The 16,550-nt window shown below is 41.9% G+C and overlaps 1 protein-coding gene across 3 annotated transcripts in view; it reads left to right on the top strand.

Moving 5' to 3' along the window:
* TOMM20 (translocase of outer mitochondrial membrane 20) overlaps positions 1-16,550 on the top strand; it is a 50,079-nt gene that overhangs the window by 5,189 nt on the left and 28,340 nt on the right. For 2 of the 3 annotated variants that reach the window (XR_004355858.1, XR_004355857.1), the window contains exons 2-5: positions 213-259; positions 973-1,054; positions 1,312-1,454; positions 8,837-9,001. Coding sequence is in view for 1 of the 3 variants with exons in the window: in XM_032681737.1 (XP_032537628.1) it covers positions 213-259; positions 973-1,054; positions 1,312-1,454; positions 2,567-2,611 (317 nt within the window). In the remaining 2 variants the exon portion in view is untranslated. Of the gene's footprint in view, positions 1-212; positions 260-972; positions 1,055-1,311; positions 1,455-2,566; positions 2,977-8,836; positions 9,002-16,550 lie in introns of those variants that run through there. The other variant, XM_032681737.1, reaches the window with a different exon arrangement.

The following is a 16,550-nucleotide window of genomic DNA, read 5'->3' on the forward strand; positions in this document are numbered from 1 at the left end:
GGTTGGTGTACGACTGCCAGCCCTCATTAGACCTCTAAATGATGTTCTGTCGCAGAGAGTGGGCTGCAGTCTTGTGTTCAGTCTTCAGTGTTTGGAATACAGTAGCAGTTTTTTATTCTGAAAATAACTTTGATTTGTTCACGGTTTCAAACTGTAATCTGAAGGGCTTTTTAATTGCAAATTAAAAATGTAAAATGTTTTTATTCTTACAGGAAGGAAGAAACAGAAGCTTGCCAAAGAGAGAGCAGGGCTTTCCAAGGTAATAATGTGTTCAATAATGCAGTGCTATTTTGAAAGACGTTTCATTTGTGTTATTTGTAAGATTTATTTAAATCCATCATTACAGCTGGATTTTTTTGATTTCAGCATTACAAATACTTCTGCAAATATGCAGTCTTTAGTTTTTTTTAATGCTCACAAATATGATTGTTCCTTTTTTGTTTCAGATAGAGGAGTTGTACTAGAAAGTACAACATTCACTGTGTGATTTTTGTGGTGTTTTTCTCTTTGTGGTATGCACAAGGACTTTTCAGACTTAAAATCACTGATGAGATACATGTATAACTGAGCTTAATATGTTTTTTTGCCATAAGTATTTGATTTCCCTTTCCTTATCACCAGGAAGAAAAGATAACGTTTTTCTTAAACAATTGTAAGAAATATAGTTGTTATAAATGTAACACACCTTAGAACTTGTATTTGTTACAAAATTGTGTACTTAATAAAGTGAATAGAGATATTTCAGGCTCTGTCTCTCTACAGATTTGCAATGCAATGATATGAGACCTGAGTCTGATTTTCAAAAACATTCTGTGTACATTTAACTTAGTGGTGACTTAGGTATTTTTTTGCCAGTGTCAGTGTAACAGTGTGGTTGTGTACATGTTTGATTTCAGTTGAGAATGTTTTCTGCTAACTTGTTTATTACTTGGTGTTTAAGGGCCAACTTAACTTTTACTCTGTGTGTCATAGTTGCCTGATCTGAAAGATGCTGATGCGGTTCAGAAGTTTTTCCTTGAGGAGATTCAACTTGGCGAGGAACTGCTAGCTCAAGGTGATGGCATTTTTTATTTTTTTTTCTGAAGGGTAAATTGTAAAATAATTTTTCTTCACCTTTGCTAGAAGATGATTTTTATATACTAAGATATTTGGGGGAGTCAAATTCCTCTAGGAAATCTATTTACTTGTTTCTAACCTTTTGTGTTCAGAAGATCCATCAAGGAGTTTAATCCACTGTTGGTGGGTGTTTTATGTAAATGTGTTACAGTGTGGAAGAAGGTTGATTTCAAAACATTATAATTTGTTATACAGGTGAATATGAAAAAGGTGTTGATCACTTGACCAATGCCATTGCTGTGTGTGGACAGCCCCAGCAGCTACTACAAGTTCTACAGCAGACTCTTCCACCACCAGTGTTTCAAATGCTTCTAACTAAGCTCCCTACAATAAGCCAGGTATGTGAAGTGTTCGGTGTTGTTTGGGGTTCGAAGTAATTGAACTACATCAGTCTTGAGTATTGGGTTTTGTAATCTGGTTTTTTTAATACATTCAGTTAGATTTAAAGAAGCTTTTTTTTCACCCAAGACATTAAAAAGTGAATACGAAAATCTTCATCTGGCATTAATAGCAAACAGGATAAAATAGAAATGCAACGCTTCTCTTGTGTGTAGGGTATGCTAAGCTCTTGAAGTAGAGAATCTGACTGCAGCTCTGATACTACAAGTGAATCCAATGTTTGCCAAATGCAAGCTGGGGGAATCAGAAGAGCGGTAACTTCAGTGCTCTGGGTCTTGAGTTTGTTGGGTTTTTATTAAATTGCTTATCTACAAGTGTCTGTGAGTGCTATGAAAGTCCATTAAAATTAATCTGTTGCTTTTGCTACCCGGTTGCTTCTGGGCCAGCTATAAAAACAAAATGTTAACTAGCCCCAGAACACATGACAATTTTGGAAACTTGGGAGTTTCCATGATGAGAAAAGTGTTAGTAGATCTGTGTATAAAATGCCCTCCCTTTTTAGTCTGAGTAGTGTGCAGGTAATGTTGGTAATATGCTGGCAGGCGAGTCTGTTGTAAAATAAATAATATGTTCTATGTTCTTGGAAAAGCAAGGGTACTCCCTAATGGTGTTACCTGACATAAAGCGGAGGCTCAGTGCTGTGTATCAGTCAGCTCTTTTTACAGCTCAGGCCTGGTTCCATTTCAGGTTAAGGTCCCTATAGTTAGTGGTAACACCAAGAAGTGTTGGGTACAGGAGATGTAAATGTCAGGGGAAACAATTGAGCAAAAATGTTTCCTATGAGAACAGTGCCAAAACCACACAGAGATCATCGCTTGAGGCTGATAGGATATTGTTTATCTGTCTTTGGCTTTGTTAGGCATTGTACTGTATGTAATTTCTGTGGAACTGACTTCAAAAACTTAAGTCAAATAGATTGCCATTTTTAACTTTAATCAGTTTGCTCGATAATTACACTGCTTAATGTTCAGTGTAAAATTACATTGCTTGATAATCAGTTGCCTACTGTCAATTTTATGTAATTGTGAATGAGTTTTTCTCCTTCTTACAGAGAATTGTAAGTGCACAGTGCTTGGCTGAAGATGATGTTGAATGAGGTCACACCACAACGGGGGGAAAAAAGTTTTCTTACCCCAGAAGATGAGCATCAGTAGGGGGATAAAGGGGCAAACATAGTAGTTAATGGACTGTGTACCACATCGGGTTCTACCAGAGTTAAAATTAACTTTGTGTAGGTGGGTTTCGCAGGATTTTATTTATTATCCCAGTGAAAAGTGTATTTTGATAAGAATTCATTTTATAAATACACTGTGTTGAGTTATCAAAGTATCACTTAACTTCATTATTATTAAAATACGCAGTTGTAATGTTGTACATATAAGACATAAAACTACGACCTATTGAAAACCCAATGCTCATTTTTGAAAAAAACAAAGTTATGGCAATAAAGATTTATCTGCACTTGTGTGTCCCTATAGTACTACTTTAAATTTCAGAATATTTGGGTGTCAGAGCAAATGATCTAAAAATTGCAACATTAAAATTTATTTTTAATGTTATGGCTGGTCTTCCAATGCTTTTAATTAAGCTTAAAACCTTGTGTCATTTCCTGAAAAAATAAACATATGATCATTAAACAGTAACAGATCACCTTAGAAAGACAAGCAAATCACAATGGTAATAGATGCTGGCTGCAGAAAGAATGACAAATCCATTTCTGTCAGGAACAATAACACGTAAAATGATGCAAGTCAAAACTATCTGGCAAACATGAAAGCTCTGTTAATTCAGCTGTCTGAAACAAAGCTGTTTGGAATAGAACCTGGGGCAGGTTGTAAGAGCACAAAGGTGGTTTTTTGAAAGCTTGAAACTTTTTTGCAAGATATACAGTTAATACTTCAGTCTCTTGTCTTCAAGACCGTAGAACATTGTTCTTAATGTTCTTTTTAAGGCATTTACCTTAAGAAAAAAATTGCACTGATAAGGTAAGACAGTGATATCCCTGGGGTAAATAGTTAAAGCTAATGGAATTGGATGTTGTAAAATTTTGGTGTGGTGTGGTGAATTTTCCTCTGCTAGTGCAAAGGAGGCAAATAATAAACAGACTTTAATGACTAGCAGAAGTGGACTTGTGAAAGCAAGTTTTTCATGGATAGGGTATTCTAAATGTCAAAAGAGGTTGGCTTTTGCTGTTTTCTGGGTTTGAGCTATCAGCACTCAGGTGGCAGAAGAAACAATTAAAAATGTAGCTTTATCTTTTTGGCATGGTGTCTGATTTTCAGCTTGAGGAGAATGCTTTGAAGTGTCAGTTTTCAGACCAGCTGACAGTTTGTACTAATGATGCTGATAAATTAATGGGTAAGGTACAAGGTGGCATAGTCTTAAGTAGAAGTGAGGTACTTTGAGAGCGCTTTAGCCAACATTCTCATCTGTCTCTGTCTCATTTCAGCCTGGTGTAAGTTTCTGTAAAGGCAGATTCTCCTCAACAGTTCAGAAATTGCCTCATACAGGATTTTTCAGAGGTTAAGTGGATAGCTGATTGTGACCTAGCAGTCAAATACCTGAGTTTCGGAGTAGAAATGTTTCTTACTGAGTCAGTCTGCTTAGATGATTTGCCATGGAAGAGTAATTTCCCTTAACGCCTTGAAAACACGATTTCCAAGGATTTGAGGTGCTATTGAATCATTCTGTAATGCGACAAATACTGAAGTTAATGGCTGGTGTGAACAAAAATTTCTTGAACAGCTGGCTGTAGTTTAGTCGTTGTCCTTGAATTGTTCAGGTAGCATAAGGTAAAAGTAAAACTTAATAGCCATATTCTTCAGGTGACAATGGATGAGGTGCTCTTTTAATTTATTTTAGAGGGACAAAGTTATTTTGCACTTACTGTGAAATTGCAGAAGATTCTGTTTTTAATGAGGCTTTTTGGAGGAGTTTTTCTTTTCTAACCCTTATAAGTAAAAAGTAGGAATTCATAGGTTATGTTGACAGAACTGTTAGCATATTTACCTGCTGTCCTTGCTGGTGGTAGTCACTTCAGTATATCTTTTTAGTTCAGCTTTTAGCATTGTCTTAAGGTAGATCAAACTCTTCCGTCCTGCCTTGAAAAACAAACCCAAACAGCATAAGACAAAAGTAGCACCCTTCCTTCAAACCTGAACAATTTTCTACGCTCTTTGGTGTAATGATGGCAATTTGAATTCACCTTTTAGCTTACAACAAAGCTCTTCTGAACTAAGTGTGTTTTAGCAAGCCTGGATGTCAATTCTGATCTTGATGGAAGGCTTGGTGATACTCTGACTATGTCTATAAATGTTATTTGTTTTAATAAGCATCACAGACACATATTGCTCTAACCCTTTTTAGTTTTCTTGATCCTGCTAAGTCAGATACAAACAAAATTTTAGATAGCATAGGTTTAAATGTAACCCTAAATGAAAATTTATTCTCCTACTTGATAACCCAGAAGTACCTGGTTATTATGCCAGAGCAAGCTCTGATACCTGTTTTGAGTGCCTTGGCTAATAGAATGTAATGATGAATCCTTTTAATAAGACTTGATTTTTTTTTTTCCCTCCAAATCTCCCAGTGAAGCTAATACTTTACAAACTGAAGACTTGGAAGATGTCTAGAATGGGAATTTGCTGTTGCTCCAACAGTGGCAGGCTGGCAGTGGTGTAGCTAGCATGCACAGCCCACAGGTGTTTCAGACACAAGCAAAGTACGGGTCATGAGAAGGGTATTGGTAGTGATTGATGGTACTGCATCAGCAGCAGTAATGCCATTACCTTAGCTCTGCGTAGTACTGTATTTCTTTTCACCTGTGCAAATTAAGAAGATGTGAAAGTGAGCCGTTCCGGTTGTGTATTTGCTGCTACTGAGCTCACAGCTGCTGGTGAACAAGATCTGTAATCTTATTTTACTGCAGGTTAAACTACTAATCTTTTTCCCAGAAAGAGCCATCTTCTTTTCTGTGGTTCTCCAAGAATAAGGCACTTGTTTTCAGCACTAAAAGAATTTCCCATAAAGAATATGAGAGGTCTCTTAGTTTTATGCTGGGAAGTCTTCTGTCATTGGTTACGAGCTTCTCAGGCAGCTTTTATAGAAAAAACACCCAGCTAGTTTCATTATCATGCAGGACTACCTTTGATGTTTCACCATTAAGCTTTCTAGATAATGGAATCAAATCCAAAACCAGAGTGATCAGGCACACACTGAATCATCTGGCATTAATTTCCTTTTCCTGGGGGCTGACAATATTATTGTTACCCTTAACTTGAAAAACGGAGAAGTCCCAGGCCTGCTGTGTAGGAGGCCAGCCAGCCATCATCAAAGTAAAGCTCTAGCTATTTATGCACTGAGAAGAATCTCTAAAATTTCATTTGTACATCTGTTGATGGTGTGTTTAAAGTCCCCTAGGCTGAACAGTGGCCCTACATGACTGTTGTGTTACAGTTAACATGAGTTAAACATCAAGGAAAGCTTTGAAGTGGTCACTAAGTGCTTTCAGTGATGGTTTCAAAGGCATGTTGTACAGTACACCCATGCTTCTGTGTATTTAAACGTATGGGTATGAAAAGGGCTGTTGTGGAAAAAAAAAGTATTCTTCAAGGCTTCTGTTGTACCCAAGTTTTGGTTTGGTTTTTAGTTTGTGTGTTTACACTGACCAGCATAGCTTACAGAGTTCTTTATGCACTGACCAAAAGCCTGTTGCAAAGAGCTGAAACTTGTGCTTAATTCACGAGGACTGGGCTAGCTTTTGTTGGAGGCACTCCGGAAATTGAACTGGTGTGGGTATCTGTACTTGTTTTCTGCAGTTGTACCAAACTAGAACTTCCCAAAGAAGATGTGGATATCTGATGCTGTTCTCAGAGGGCAGAATTTACCACATCCGTGTTTGAATGTGTGAGTGAAGCCATAGAAAACAGCTGGCCCTTCTGTGATGTTTCTGTACCAAAGTGTCCAGCATACTGGCAGTAGATAATGGGCAGCTTTTTCAAAATACAGTGATTTCCATGTGTTCACGAAAAAGAAAAACAGGTTCTCTCTTCTTTCCTTGCAGCAGGGGCTAGTTTTACAGAATATTTACTCAACACCTTTTGATGAGCTTGCTACCCTGTTTTCTGATCATCGCTGCAACTTAGTAATCCTTAAGTCATAAAGGCCTCTGTGCTATAAGCTTTTTGACTCCAGGCATACAGTTTCTGTTCCTGTTGTGTAAAGCGCAGGCCTTGATTTAACATGTCCTGCATGTATGTCCTGCAGCGCTCACCCGCAATTACATCATTTCCCTTGCACCCTGAGGGTGTTCTCAACTCATCTTTGGGGTGAGAAGATGTCTGGTGATGCTCACCCATCGTGGGAGAGTTGCTTAACAGAGTGTTGCAACTGGTACGATGTTGCTACAGCCTACAGATCTGTCGGGATGGTCCATGCTGCAAGACAGTTGTGAGTGGTGTTCACGTATGAAATTCCTAGTGTGCATGGAGGCAGAAAACAGATGAAGTCAGATAGTTTTGCCTCTTTGCATCTTGGATCCTTGTAGCTCAAAACTGATTTGGTCACGCATCATTTGTCTGCACAGGTCTTAATCTAAACAGCAGAAGGCAGTTTTGCACACACATTTTGTGCAAGCTCATCCTGCAAAATCCTGATTTTTAGGATCTTCCTGTCTTGTGAGGTGATGCAGTGCAGTATTTTGTTGAGACAGATTTGGTACAGTGTATAAGACAGGCTCAGTGGGGCAGCAGTGGCAAGTGTTTCTACTGATAATACCTAAATTTGGCTTTTTAAATCCTGTGTGTCTGACTTGTGATGACGTGATTAGAAGGATTTCCCTTTTTCTCTCCATCCCTCTACAGAAACTAGGTATATAGATAAGCCAACTGCATTGTACATCTTCAACTCTGCAACAAAATGCAACTGAATCCCATTCCCAGGCATGCAGGAGAAGAGTTTTCCCCTGCCCAGCTGCATGAGCTTTGCTAGCTGGAGTGAAAGAAGTGCACCTGTTAACTGAAGTAGGGGTGGAAGTGATGACACATGTAAGGAGAGCCACCTAAAAAAATGAGGGGGCAAGATGTTATAGGTTCGTGACAGGATGCATTTTCAATGCTGGTTGAATTTCAACTTAAGGTGGCAAAATCTACTCACCCTGTTGTGATCCTGTAGCTGACATGAAGGGAGCTGATGGGGTCTCCCTCATGCCTTGGAGACAGATATTTGTGTTGTAGTGACATCCTGGCTCAAAACTGAACTACTTGTACACCTCAGAAGTGATTTTTCTCTGCTTCCTGGTCTGTGTTTGCAGAGGGAAAGCGTATGTTTATGCCATACAAGTAAATGGAAATTTTCCACCCTTGTAACTGTTAGTCAACATTTTTCCAAGCATTCAGCTTGTTAGTTAGAAATTCTTCAAAGTCTGCTTAAAACATGACAAGTATCTAGAGAGAGTTGTTTACTAAAAGATACCGTTTCAGCAAACCATGCTTCTCTTCCTTCCTTAGGTCACTGTCTATGTTACACTCTGTAACATAGCCTGGAAGATACAGAATTTTGCTGTATGAAAACAATATTTGCCTGTTTTGGCATGTATGTAAAAGCATTTCCTGGAGTTCTGAAACAACCTGGTTAGCATCTCTTGTTGTATTTAATATTATTTAATGAGAAAGAATGTACATTCAGCTTTGATGATTAAAATGACAATGATTATTGCATGAATTTGTTCATTATAATTCAATGACTAATTAAATGGAGAAATGGAGAAAAGGGATTCCTGAGCAAGCATGTTCTTTGAGAAACTCTTCTCTGTTGTTTTTAATTGATAGTACACACCTAATCAATTCATAGCAGTATCTCATTATTGGTGGGAACAGTTTGATTTTGATGGAAATTTACTTTCACCACACATTGACCTGGTATAATGTAATTGTTTGGTCCTGTAAGTTACGGTGATGAAGACTACCAGCTCCTAGAATTAAGGAGGTGGAAGTTTTTGCCTGTATAAAGAAGAGAAGCCCCATCTGACTCCAGGTTACAGCCTCCATGTTTATGGAGTTCTTCTGATTGGAGTTTTTGACATAATGACACTCACCTGAATTTGCATAACCATGAGAGGTTGCTATTTGATTTATGTTTCATTTGGTTTTCTCTCTCCATCTGAAGTTTTGAGCTTTAACATCAGGTTCCTTGGCTTATGGTAGAAGTTGTCTAACACAACTCAGGGCCCTTTTTTACTTCTTTGTAGGGGTGTTATTTACTGGCCATTGGCACTGGCAGAATTCTTAGCATGAAATTATTATTATTACTTCTGTACCAGCAGAGATGTGTGTGGCACTCTGAAGAATCTGTCAAGATGAAGTCTCTGCTTCTGCAAGCTCACAACCTGCGGTCCTGATCCCGTAATTTACTCTGCATGGTCCTTTCCTCATGGAAACCTAAGCAGTCAAGAGCAGGACATTGGGACAGTGACACAGGAAGGGAGAAGGTAAGGTTTAGGACAGTACAATTGTTTTGGTAGCAATTGGGTGGGTGTTTTATCTGAATTATGTATGAAGCTCTAAAGCTTGCTTCTTTTCTTATGTCACAGTTGTTTCAGAGTGCTTAGCTAATCAGTGGTAGTTACTAGTGTAATCAGGAAAAATCAGACCTCAACCAACCATAGACTTGCCTATAAATCATGAAACCTACTAAAAGAAAAAAGTATTAAAGACACTCTCCCTAACTGAATAGATTTGAAGCACAACTTCCCCGTCCCAGCTGAAATCAAAGAACATGAGCTGTCGAGCACTGGGTTAATTGCTCTGCTGGCAGTCCTGCAGTTTATAAGTGCCTTCTGCATTGTAAATGTAAGAATCAATCTTTCAAAAGTCTAGCTTGCTGTTGGATAGTAACTTTAGAAGGAACTCTGACTGTTCTGTCAAAACTTAGTAATCAGCCCACACTGTAGTGCCTGAATTTTGGTGACACCATCATGCAAATAGGAAAGCTGGGTCATAGGTATTAAGCAGGTGTAAGTGAGGGAAATAGCTTAGAAGGCAATGCAGTGAGTCAGTGTCCACTAGATGTTGGATTGCAAACTGTGAAAACTTGACAACCTGATAAAACTGTTGAAAACTTTACAGAGAGAAAGTTGTAGCCCAGTTTTGGACAGCTGCCCCATCCTTAAAAACAATGCAGCCTTCTAAATCATGCTTTTGACCTTCAAAGTCTTGGTGGTTAGAACAGATGTTATCTGTTGGCCGTTTGGCTCTGTCCTCCTTTTTCTGCTTTGGAGCTGGTTTCTGGAAAGCTTCTGCCTGGCAGGAGCTGGATATGTGGTAGCCATATATTCAGAAAGTCAGATGATCAGACTGGTGTGTCCTGCCACCCTCAAGAACCAATGGACCATCTGGTTCTTAGTGGAAGCTTGAGCTAACCACTTGGGCACCTTGGCTTCTCTGGGCAACCATGGAAGTAAGTGCTCAGAAGTTATATTGATTTTCTAAAGGGCACAGAGTCCCAGGGATGGACTGTATTGATATTGGGGCAGTGCTCTCCCCCTGTTTTATGTCACAAAATGAGAAACAGGGAAAAAAATTGGCTCCTGTGTAGAATCCCTCCCTTCATTTTCGTTGTTTCCAGGATACCGTTAGGACCTTGTCCCAACTGACAAGGTCGTGAGCAGTGTTTTCTCTGCTGCATTGCCCTTGAAGATTTTCAGCAGGCCTGACAATATTTGTCATTAGACTTTAGATCTTTTCACAGATGGATGTTTCCTATCTTGGGCAGCACATTTTCAAGAAAAATAGTGATCTCACCCTGATTTTAAAGAAAAAAAAAGAACCAGATTGCAGTCTGACAGAACCAGCAATGGCTCAGACTCAGGATCCTTTATGGCTTTCCTTTTTTTAAAATCTTACTGTTCAAATTCTACCTCCCCAGCTCCTGATAATGTTGCAGGTGATGTGGGCTTGATCTCGGGGGGTGACAACACAAGCTTTGTTATTGATTGATGAAGAAGTAGTTTTGTAAATTCAAAGTATTCGTAGGTCCTCGTAGTGTTCAGTCACCAAAGAATTTGTAGAGGCCATCACTCTGGGTTTTTGAAGAAATGCTGCTGTAAGAGTAATTCACTGGAGCAGCACAGATTATCTTCATATTGGGGAACTTTACTGCATTTTTCTTTTTTCTTGGAAGACTACATCATTTTTGATAATATCAAAGAATGTCATCCTTATTGACATTGCTGCAAATGCAGTACAGCTGTGCTCTTGTGAAGCTTCACAGGACTCGGGGACCAAAGAGACAGAGCTAATGATTAGCTAGACATACTGTCCTTTGCACTACAGCCAATACAGTCTGCTACTAATCATCTTTCAATGCCCATAAGGTGTGAGAGTGGTCATGTACTTCCAGTGGGAACTGCACGTGCCACGAAGCAGAGCTTTGTGGGTAGTCTTGGATGCCTGATGCAAGGCTTCTGCCATTGCTTCCCAAAATGATGGTCTCTTCTGGCAGTTCAGGCATTGGGAGTGTTTTTGTTTTCTAGTTAAATATAAGTCTGCTGCATCCAGGATCTTCCAATTTAACATCTTTCAATGAATGTCAGAATTCCTATACACCAAAGCTCTTTTTTCTTTTTAACTTCCTGTGCGAAGGTCATACAAAAGTGTTCATTCACTGCCCTTTGCTAGGCATCTTCTGAAGATCGAGTGCCTGCCTTTTGCTCTCTAAGGGGCTTATTAGCATTTTGACTTTTCTTTTTTAAAGTGTTGAAAGGTTAACATTTGTATTCTTTTCAGAATACAAAGGAAATGTGTAATTGCAGAGGCACATAGTGGAGTCAAATTATCAGAGTTGGCACTGCAGGATAGCATCTGGGCACACAGGTACTGAGGTGTTTGGCAGCATAACTGGGGACAGCGCATCAGGTCAAGATTCAGGCCTGTCTCCTTGGGACAAGGTAGTGCTCGTGCTCCCGCCAGCCCATCATTTTGCCATAGACATTCATATGACAATTGCAGAAGATGCCCAAGGTGTGGTAACTTTATGTGCGACAGCAGCAGCAATGAAAGATGAGAATCTGTGGGCCTCAGTGTAAGCACCAGGTTTATCCCAGCAAAGCTAAGTTTGTCTTAAACTTCCTTTGGGTGGAATTTTTCCATTTTCCCCTTGCCTTCCTACACATGTCTTTTATAAACCAAGTGGTTTTGCAGTTCTCAAGCTTGGCTGTAAAGCACAGGAAGGAAATGAGGCCCCATGTCCAGGTAGCTGCCTTCTGCCCAGGGGCAGGCACCGGTGTGGGAGGCACAGAGAGTCGGCGAAGCCCCATGTGTTTCAGCTTCCCAGAGCCGGTGTCGCTAGATGGCAATGTGGTACTCCTGCAGCTGGGGCTTCTGTAAAATGTCTTCCTTTTTCTGTATTTATCTCTGCCAAACTGATGATTGCACCCACCACCCCGGCAAGAGAACAGAACAAAATCATTTCATAGAACATTACAGCTGTTGTGCCTTTTTCTTTTCTTTCTTTTTTTCCTTTTTCCCCCACAGTTCTTTGTCCTACAGCAGGGTGCAGAGGTTTAAAAACCTTCTTTCTTAATCGCTCTCCTTCTAAAAACAGAGAAAACACAGCCTCTAGGGAGCAATTAGCTGTGAGAAAAGCATTTCTCAAACAATTGCCAGGAAATATTGTCTTGACCGATATTCCTGATGTAACACTGTCGTTCTCAGTACTGTTATTCTAAGATACTCGACTGCAAAAACAGCAGGGTACAGATCTGTAATGCACAATCTGCAACTTACCACCTACCTTACCTTTTTATATGCATTTACTTTCAGCTTGTGTCCACCCCTCCACACCCCCCCGGAGCTATTCTGTTTAGGAGAGTGAAGAATTATTTGTGACTTTCCTCTTGTGAGTAGTAAGGCCAAGGCTGTGACAAGGCACGGCTGAAAATTAAGGTTATGCCTCTGCTGCCTGGATTCCTGATTGAAATTCAGTGGCAGTGTGCTGTGGAGGGGATCAGGCTGCATGTTCACAGAAATTCCTTCTAGCCTTAAAGCCTGGCAGCCTGAGAGTACTGAATTGCAGTGGGAGCAGCTGGAGAGCAGGCACATGTGAAGCAGGCAGCAGAAATACACTGAGACCAGGATCTTGACCCTGAAAGCCCACTCCCCATCGTTGTCTTCATGGAAGGTGGACTAGGGTGGGGAGAGGTTGGAGGAATGGTGGTAAGCTTCAGGCGCTAAAAGCCAGCATTAGCAGTGGCCAGCAACTGCCACTAACTAGCCGGATAGCCATATGTACATGTGTGCATGCCCATTTATGTGCACAGCCATAGTTTGTATTGTACGGTTCAAATTCTGTCCTTCTTTACATAAATTCATGGAGATCTGAGAAGTGAGCCTCGCTCTGTGGGACAGGGTGTGAACTGAAGCACCTTCTGGAGGACAGACAGCAGTGTAATCCTTTCATTCAACCATGTCTGCAGCTGCTTTTTATAAACTTGGCATAAATACATACTCAGTGAAGCCAGGCCTGTGTAGCTGGAAAATATTTTCCACCATCCAAAAAAACCAGAAGATTGGAAAAAGAGCCCAGAAATTGTGCATAACATGGAATGGCCTCGCTTGTGGTTTTTTTCCATGACTTCCTCAGCTCATTTTTCTACTGCCAATTTTAGAAGCCCATAAGTCATACTTGTTAAACTTTCTCAGTTAAAATGTAACTCTAAGAACAAAGTCATATGATATGTTGCAGCCAAATAATCCTTCCAGAGCCTCTGACTGGAGAAAAACTACCCTGATCTGGCCAGCTTGCAGTCCCTCATGGACTCCTGTGTCCCAGGAGAGACAGGGCTGAGGGGGCAGGTTCGCAGCCCGAGGCTCAGCTGCAATGCCTGCATGGGTGACAGCTTCCTGGTGGACTTCAGCAAGCATTTCTCCTTGCTTTTACCAGGGTGATCAGGCAAAATTTTCTGCTTCTGCTCTAGAAGGACTTGAAGCAGGAAGCTAAGCAGAGGAGGGAGCGAGGGGAGGCAGCACAGAGGCTACTGGGGTTCAGCAGTGGAGGAAGGTGCTGCTGCAGTCATGGGGAAGGAGTTGAGGGGTGAGAAGACAGCAGGTTGCCAAAAGCGAAAGTGAATTTGCTGGAGGGTTTGAAACAAGGACATCCTCACTTCAGTGCCTTTTTAAGTGTTGAATCAATATGGAAGTACTTGCATGCCAGGAGCAATACTTTTAATTTGCCAGTTTTGCTCTCTTTTATAGGGTGATTTTGCTTACACCATGCTGCAGATGATTGTCTTGAAGTGCCATCCCTTGTCCAAGATCTGCTCTGACCACTTGCAAAGACCAAATCCCCAGTCAGTGCTAGGGGGTCACACTAAATTTACTAAATTTACTGGGGCAGTAGCCAAGAGCAGAATCTGGCTGTTGGCCCTGCTGGCAGTGGTCCTCCAGCCTGCCTGCACTCCCAGGGCTGGCACTCCCGGCCTAGGCCCCTGTGACCTGCTGCTGGCTTGGGAAGGCAGGGAGTACCAGTCTCCCACAAGGGCTGCGTTGGGCAGCCTCTGTGCCTAGGGCATGCAAGTACAGCAGTGCATGAGGGACTAGAGCAGGCAGAGGAGAGGCAGGTGAGAGGAGGGAGTGGAACTGTGTGGGGCTTCTCCATCTGCTCCAAGTTCCAGCCCTGCCTCCCACTTGTGCTGAGGCAGAGCAGCATGGAGAATCTCCCTCTGGAAAAAAAGAAAGAAAATATCTATGTTTTTTCCCCTAAATACCAGCTTTTGAGTTTGGTTCTGCCCTCAGTGGAAACTGGGAGAGTGTCTGGAGGAAGTTGGGGGAATCACAGTGCTGCGGAGCGGCTGCCAGGAGCAACGGGCCCCAGAGACCGCCTTTCTGCAGCAGGGTGTAACACCCTCGCAAAGCCTGTGTGGTCTTCACGGGAAAGGAGGAACTGAGCAAACGCACTGGAAACCAGCAAGGGTGTTGTAATGTTTTTTGGACAGCCTGTTTCAAAAGCCAGTGACTGCCTCTCTCTCTCCCCTGGCAGCTGCTTCCCATGCCATGACATTGAGGGAGGTGGTGGTGACTGATGTAACTGCGGCCGGGGAGAGTCACTTGCCCAATGTGCGGAGGCTGGCTGACTGCCAGAGAAATTTGCTAAGGCTGGGTTTTCTCACAAAGGGCTCCCTCTGCACATACCTGTAACTGGGCCAGGTGCTTGGCATGGCCGCCTCCCCAGCCAAGTACACGAGGTGGCAGAACTACTCAAGCCAGGAAGAGAAAAAGAAGAGAAGGAAGAAAATTTTGTTCTCATCCCACATGAATGCAGACCCAATAACATACCTAGGCATGCATTGTTTTTGTCTCCATGTTGTAATTAATAATGATGTCTGTTTGCTGAAGCCAGCTGTTCTTTGTGCTAATGGCTGGAGGTGTGGGGGAGAGGGTGAGGAGAGGCCTAGCAGTTTTTTTGCTGGATCACCACCTTTAAGTTATTGTGACAGACCTTTAAAAGGATGTCTTTGTATGAACTGGAATATAATGCTAAATTGGGCTCTTAAATTCCGGCTCTGTTGAGAAAAAAGATCCTTTCATATCGATTGTCATTTTGTATGCAGTTCAGGCACCGACTTGTAGAAAATCTGGGCCAGGAGAGATATCATTAGGTATTTATGGGGGTTTGGTTGGCTCAGCAGTCAGTTTTTCCATTGTCATGCCGTGACAGTAGTGCATTACATACACCCTCAGGAGACATCCTTCTGCTTCCACAACAATAAAGGACTTTTTTTTCTTTTTCTGACTCATCTTCAGCTTGGAAAAAAAAAGGCCAACTACCACCAGTAAATATAATTAGGAACAGGCAGATATACTGTAGGTAGCTTTCAGAGCCCATTGGGATAGTTCCTGTTAAAATATATGCTGGTGTTTGCTTACCCCATGCTTAGACCTCCAGCTGCATTCCTGATTATACTTAAATGTTTTACCATAGCCTGTTGATATTGTAGGCTGAGGAACCATTTCTAGTTTGGACCAAGAGAAGGAATATATTTAATGCTGAGATCGTCTTTCATGCACACGCAGGAGCTTTGGCCAGACTCACAAGGCAGAGGAGTACAAATGGCTGGGCTGTACCGGATGTGAGGTCCACTTAGCTCTTCATCCTGCCTCTGACAGGGGCCAGCAGCAGATGCTGGGGGAAAGAGGACAAGAAGCAGAGCAAGTCTAGACTGACTCTGCCCCATTGTGCCTTCTTGGCTCCCAGCATAGCTATTCTCATTCACTAAAGGACAGGGGAAGAGGCAGCTACTTCCTTAGTCCTGTTCTCTGGCTTCTTCGGGTCCCTGCTGTGCAGTTGCCCCTGTTTGTTTTGCTTCCCAGATGTGGCTTTGCATGGAATGGAAAGCAGACCCAAGTCTGCTCTGTTTCGCTTTGGATCCACTTGGTCACGTGAGGATCTCTGGGTTAAATGTGTCCTGGCTCCCTCAGTATTTCCCTTATGTAAGTGTGATGGAGCCGGGAGCAGGTGGTGTACATCTGGGCTCTGCTGTCTGCCAGGTGGGTGTTCCCTTACACCACAAGCTGAAGTCCTCGCCATCCCAGTTAGGGGCTGCTGCCTGTCCTGTGTGTGCCATTGGGGCACTATGAAGCTGGGACCTGGTCTTTGGGTCCATATTTCATCTCAGGGTGAAGGCTGACACCAGTTACATGACTGTGAGCAGGCCAATTGGGAGATTAGTACAGCTTTGTTTGTTTATTTATTTATTTTAACCTGTGACTAAGATGGGGGAGTATTTGGATGGAGCCACTCCTCCCAGAAATTGCTGTTTATATTTCAGTCTCCTGAGCAGAGTCAGTCATATCTGAAGTGCTCATAGCCCAGCAGTGGTATGTGGGCTCTGCTGTCATGTCCTCATGTAACCTGGTGTTCACGCTGCCGGACAGTGTGGGCTGGTTGTTTGCTCATCCCAAGCGCAAATGACCAGAAGTTTTCCTCTGTATTCCTGATTGCTGAGCTCAGAGGGGTGGAGGTGGAGTAGAGAAAGAGCAAGC

This window comes from Chiroxiphia lanceolata, chromosome 3 (genome assembly GCF_009829145.1).
Source record: "Chiroxiphia lanceolata isolate bChiLan1 chromosome 3, bChiLan1.pri, whole genome shotgun sequence".
Lineage (NCBI taxonomy): Eukaryota > Metazoa > Chordata > Aves > Passeriformes > Pipridae > Chiroxiphia > Chiroxiphia lanceolata.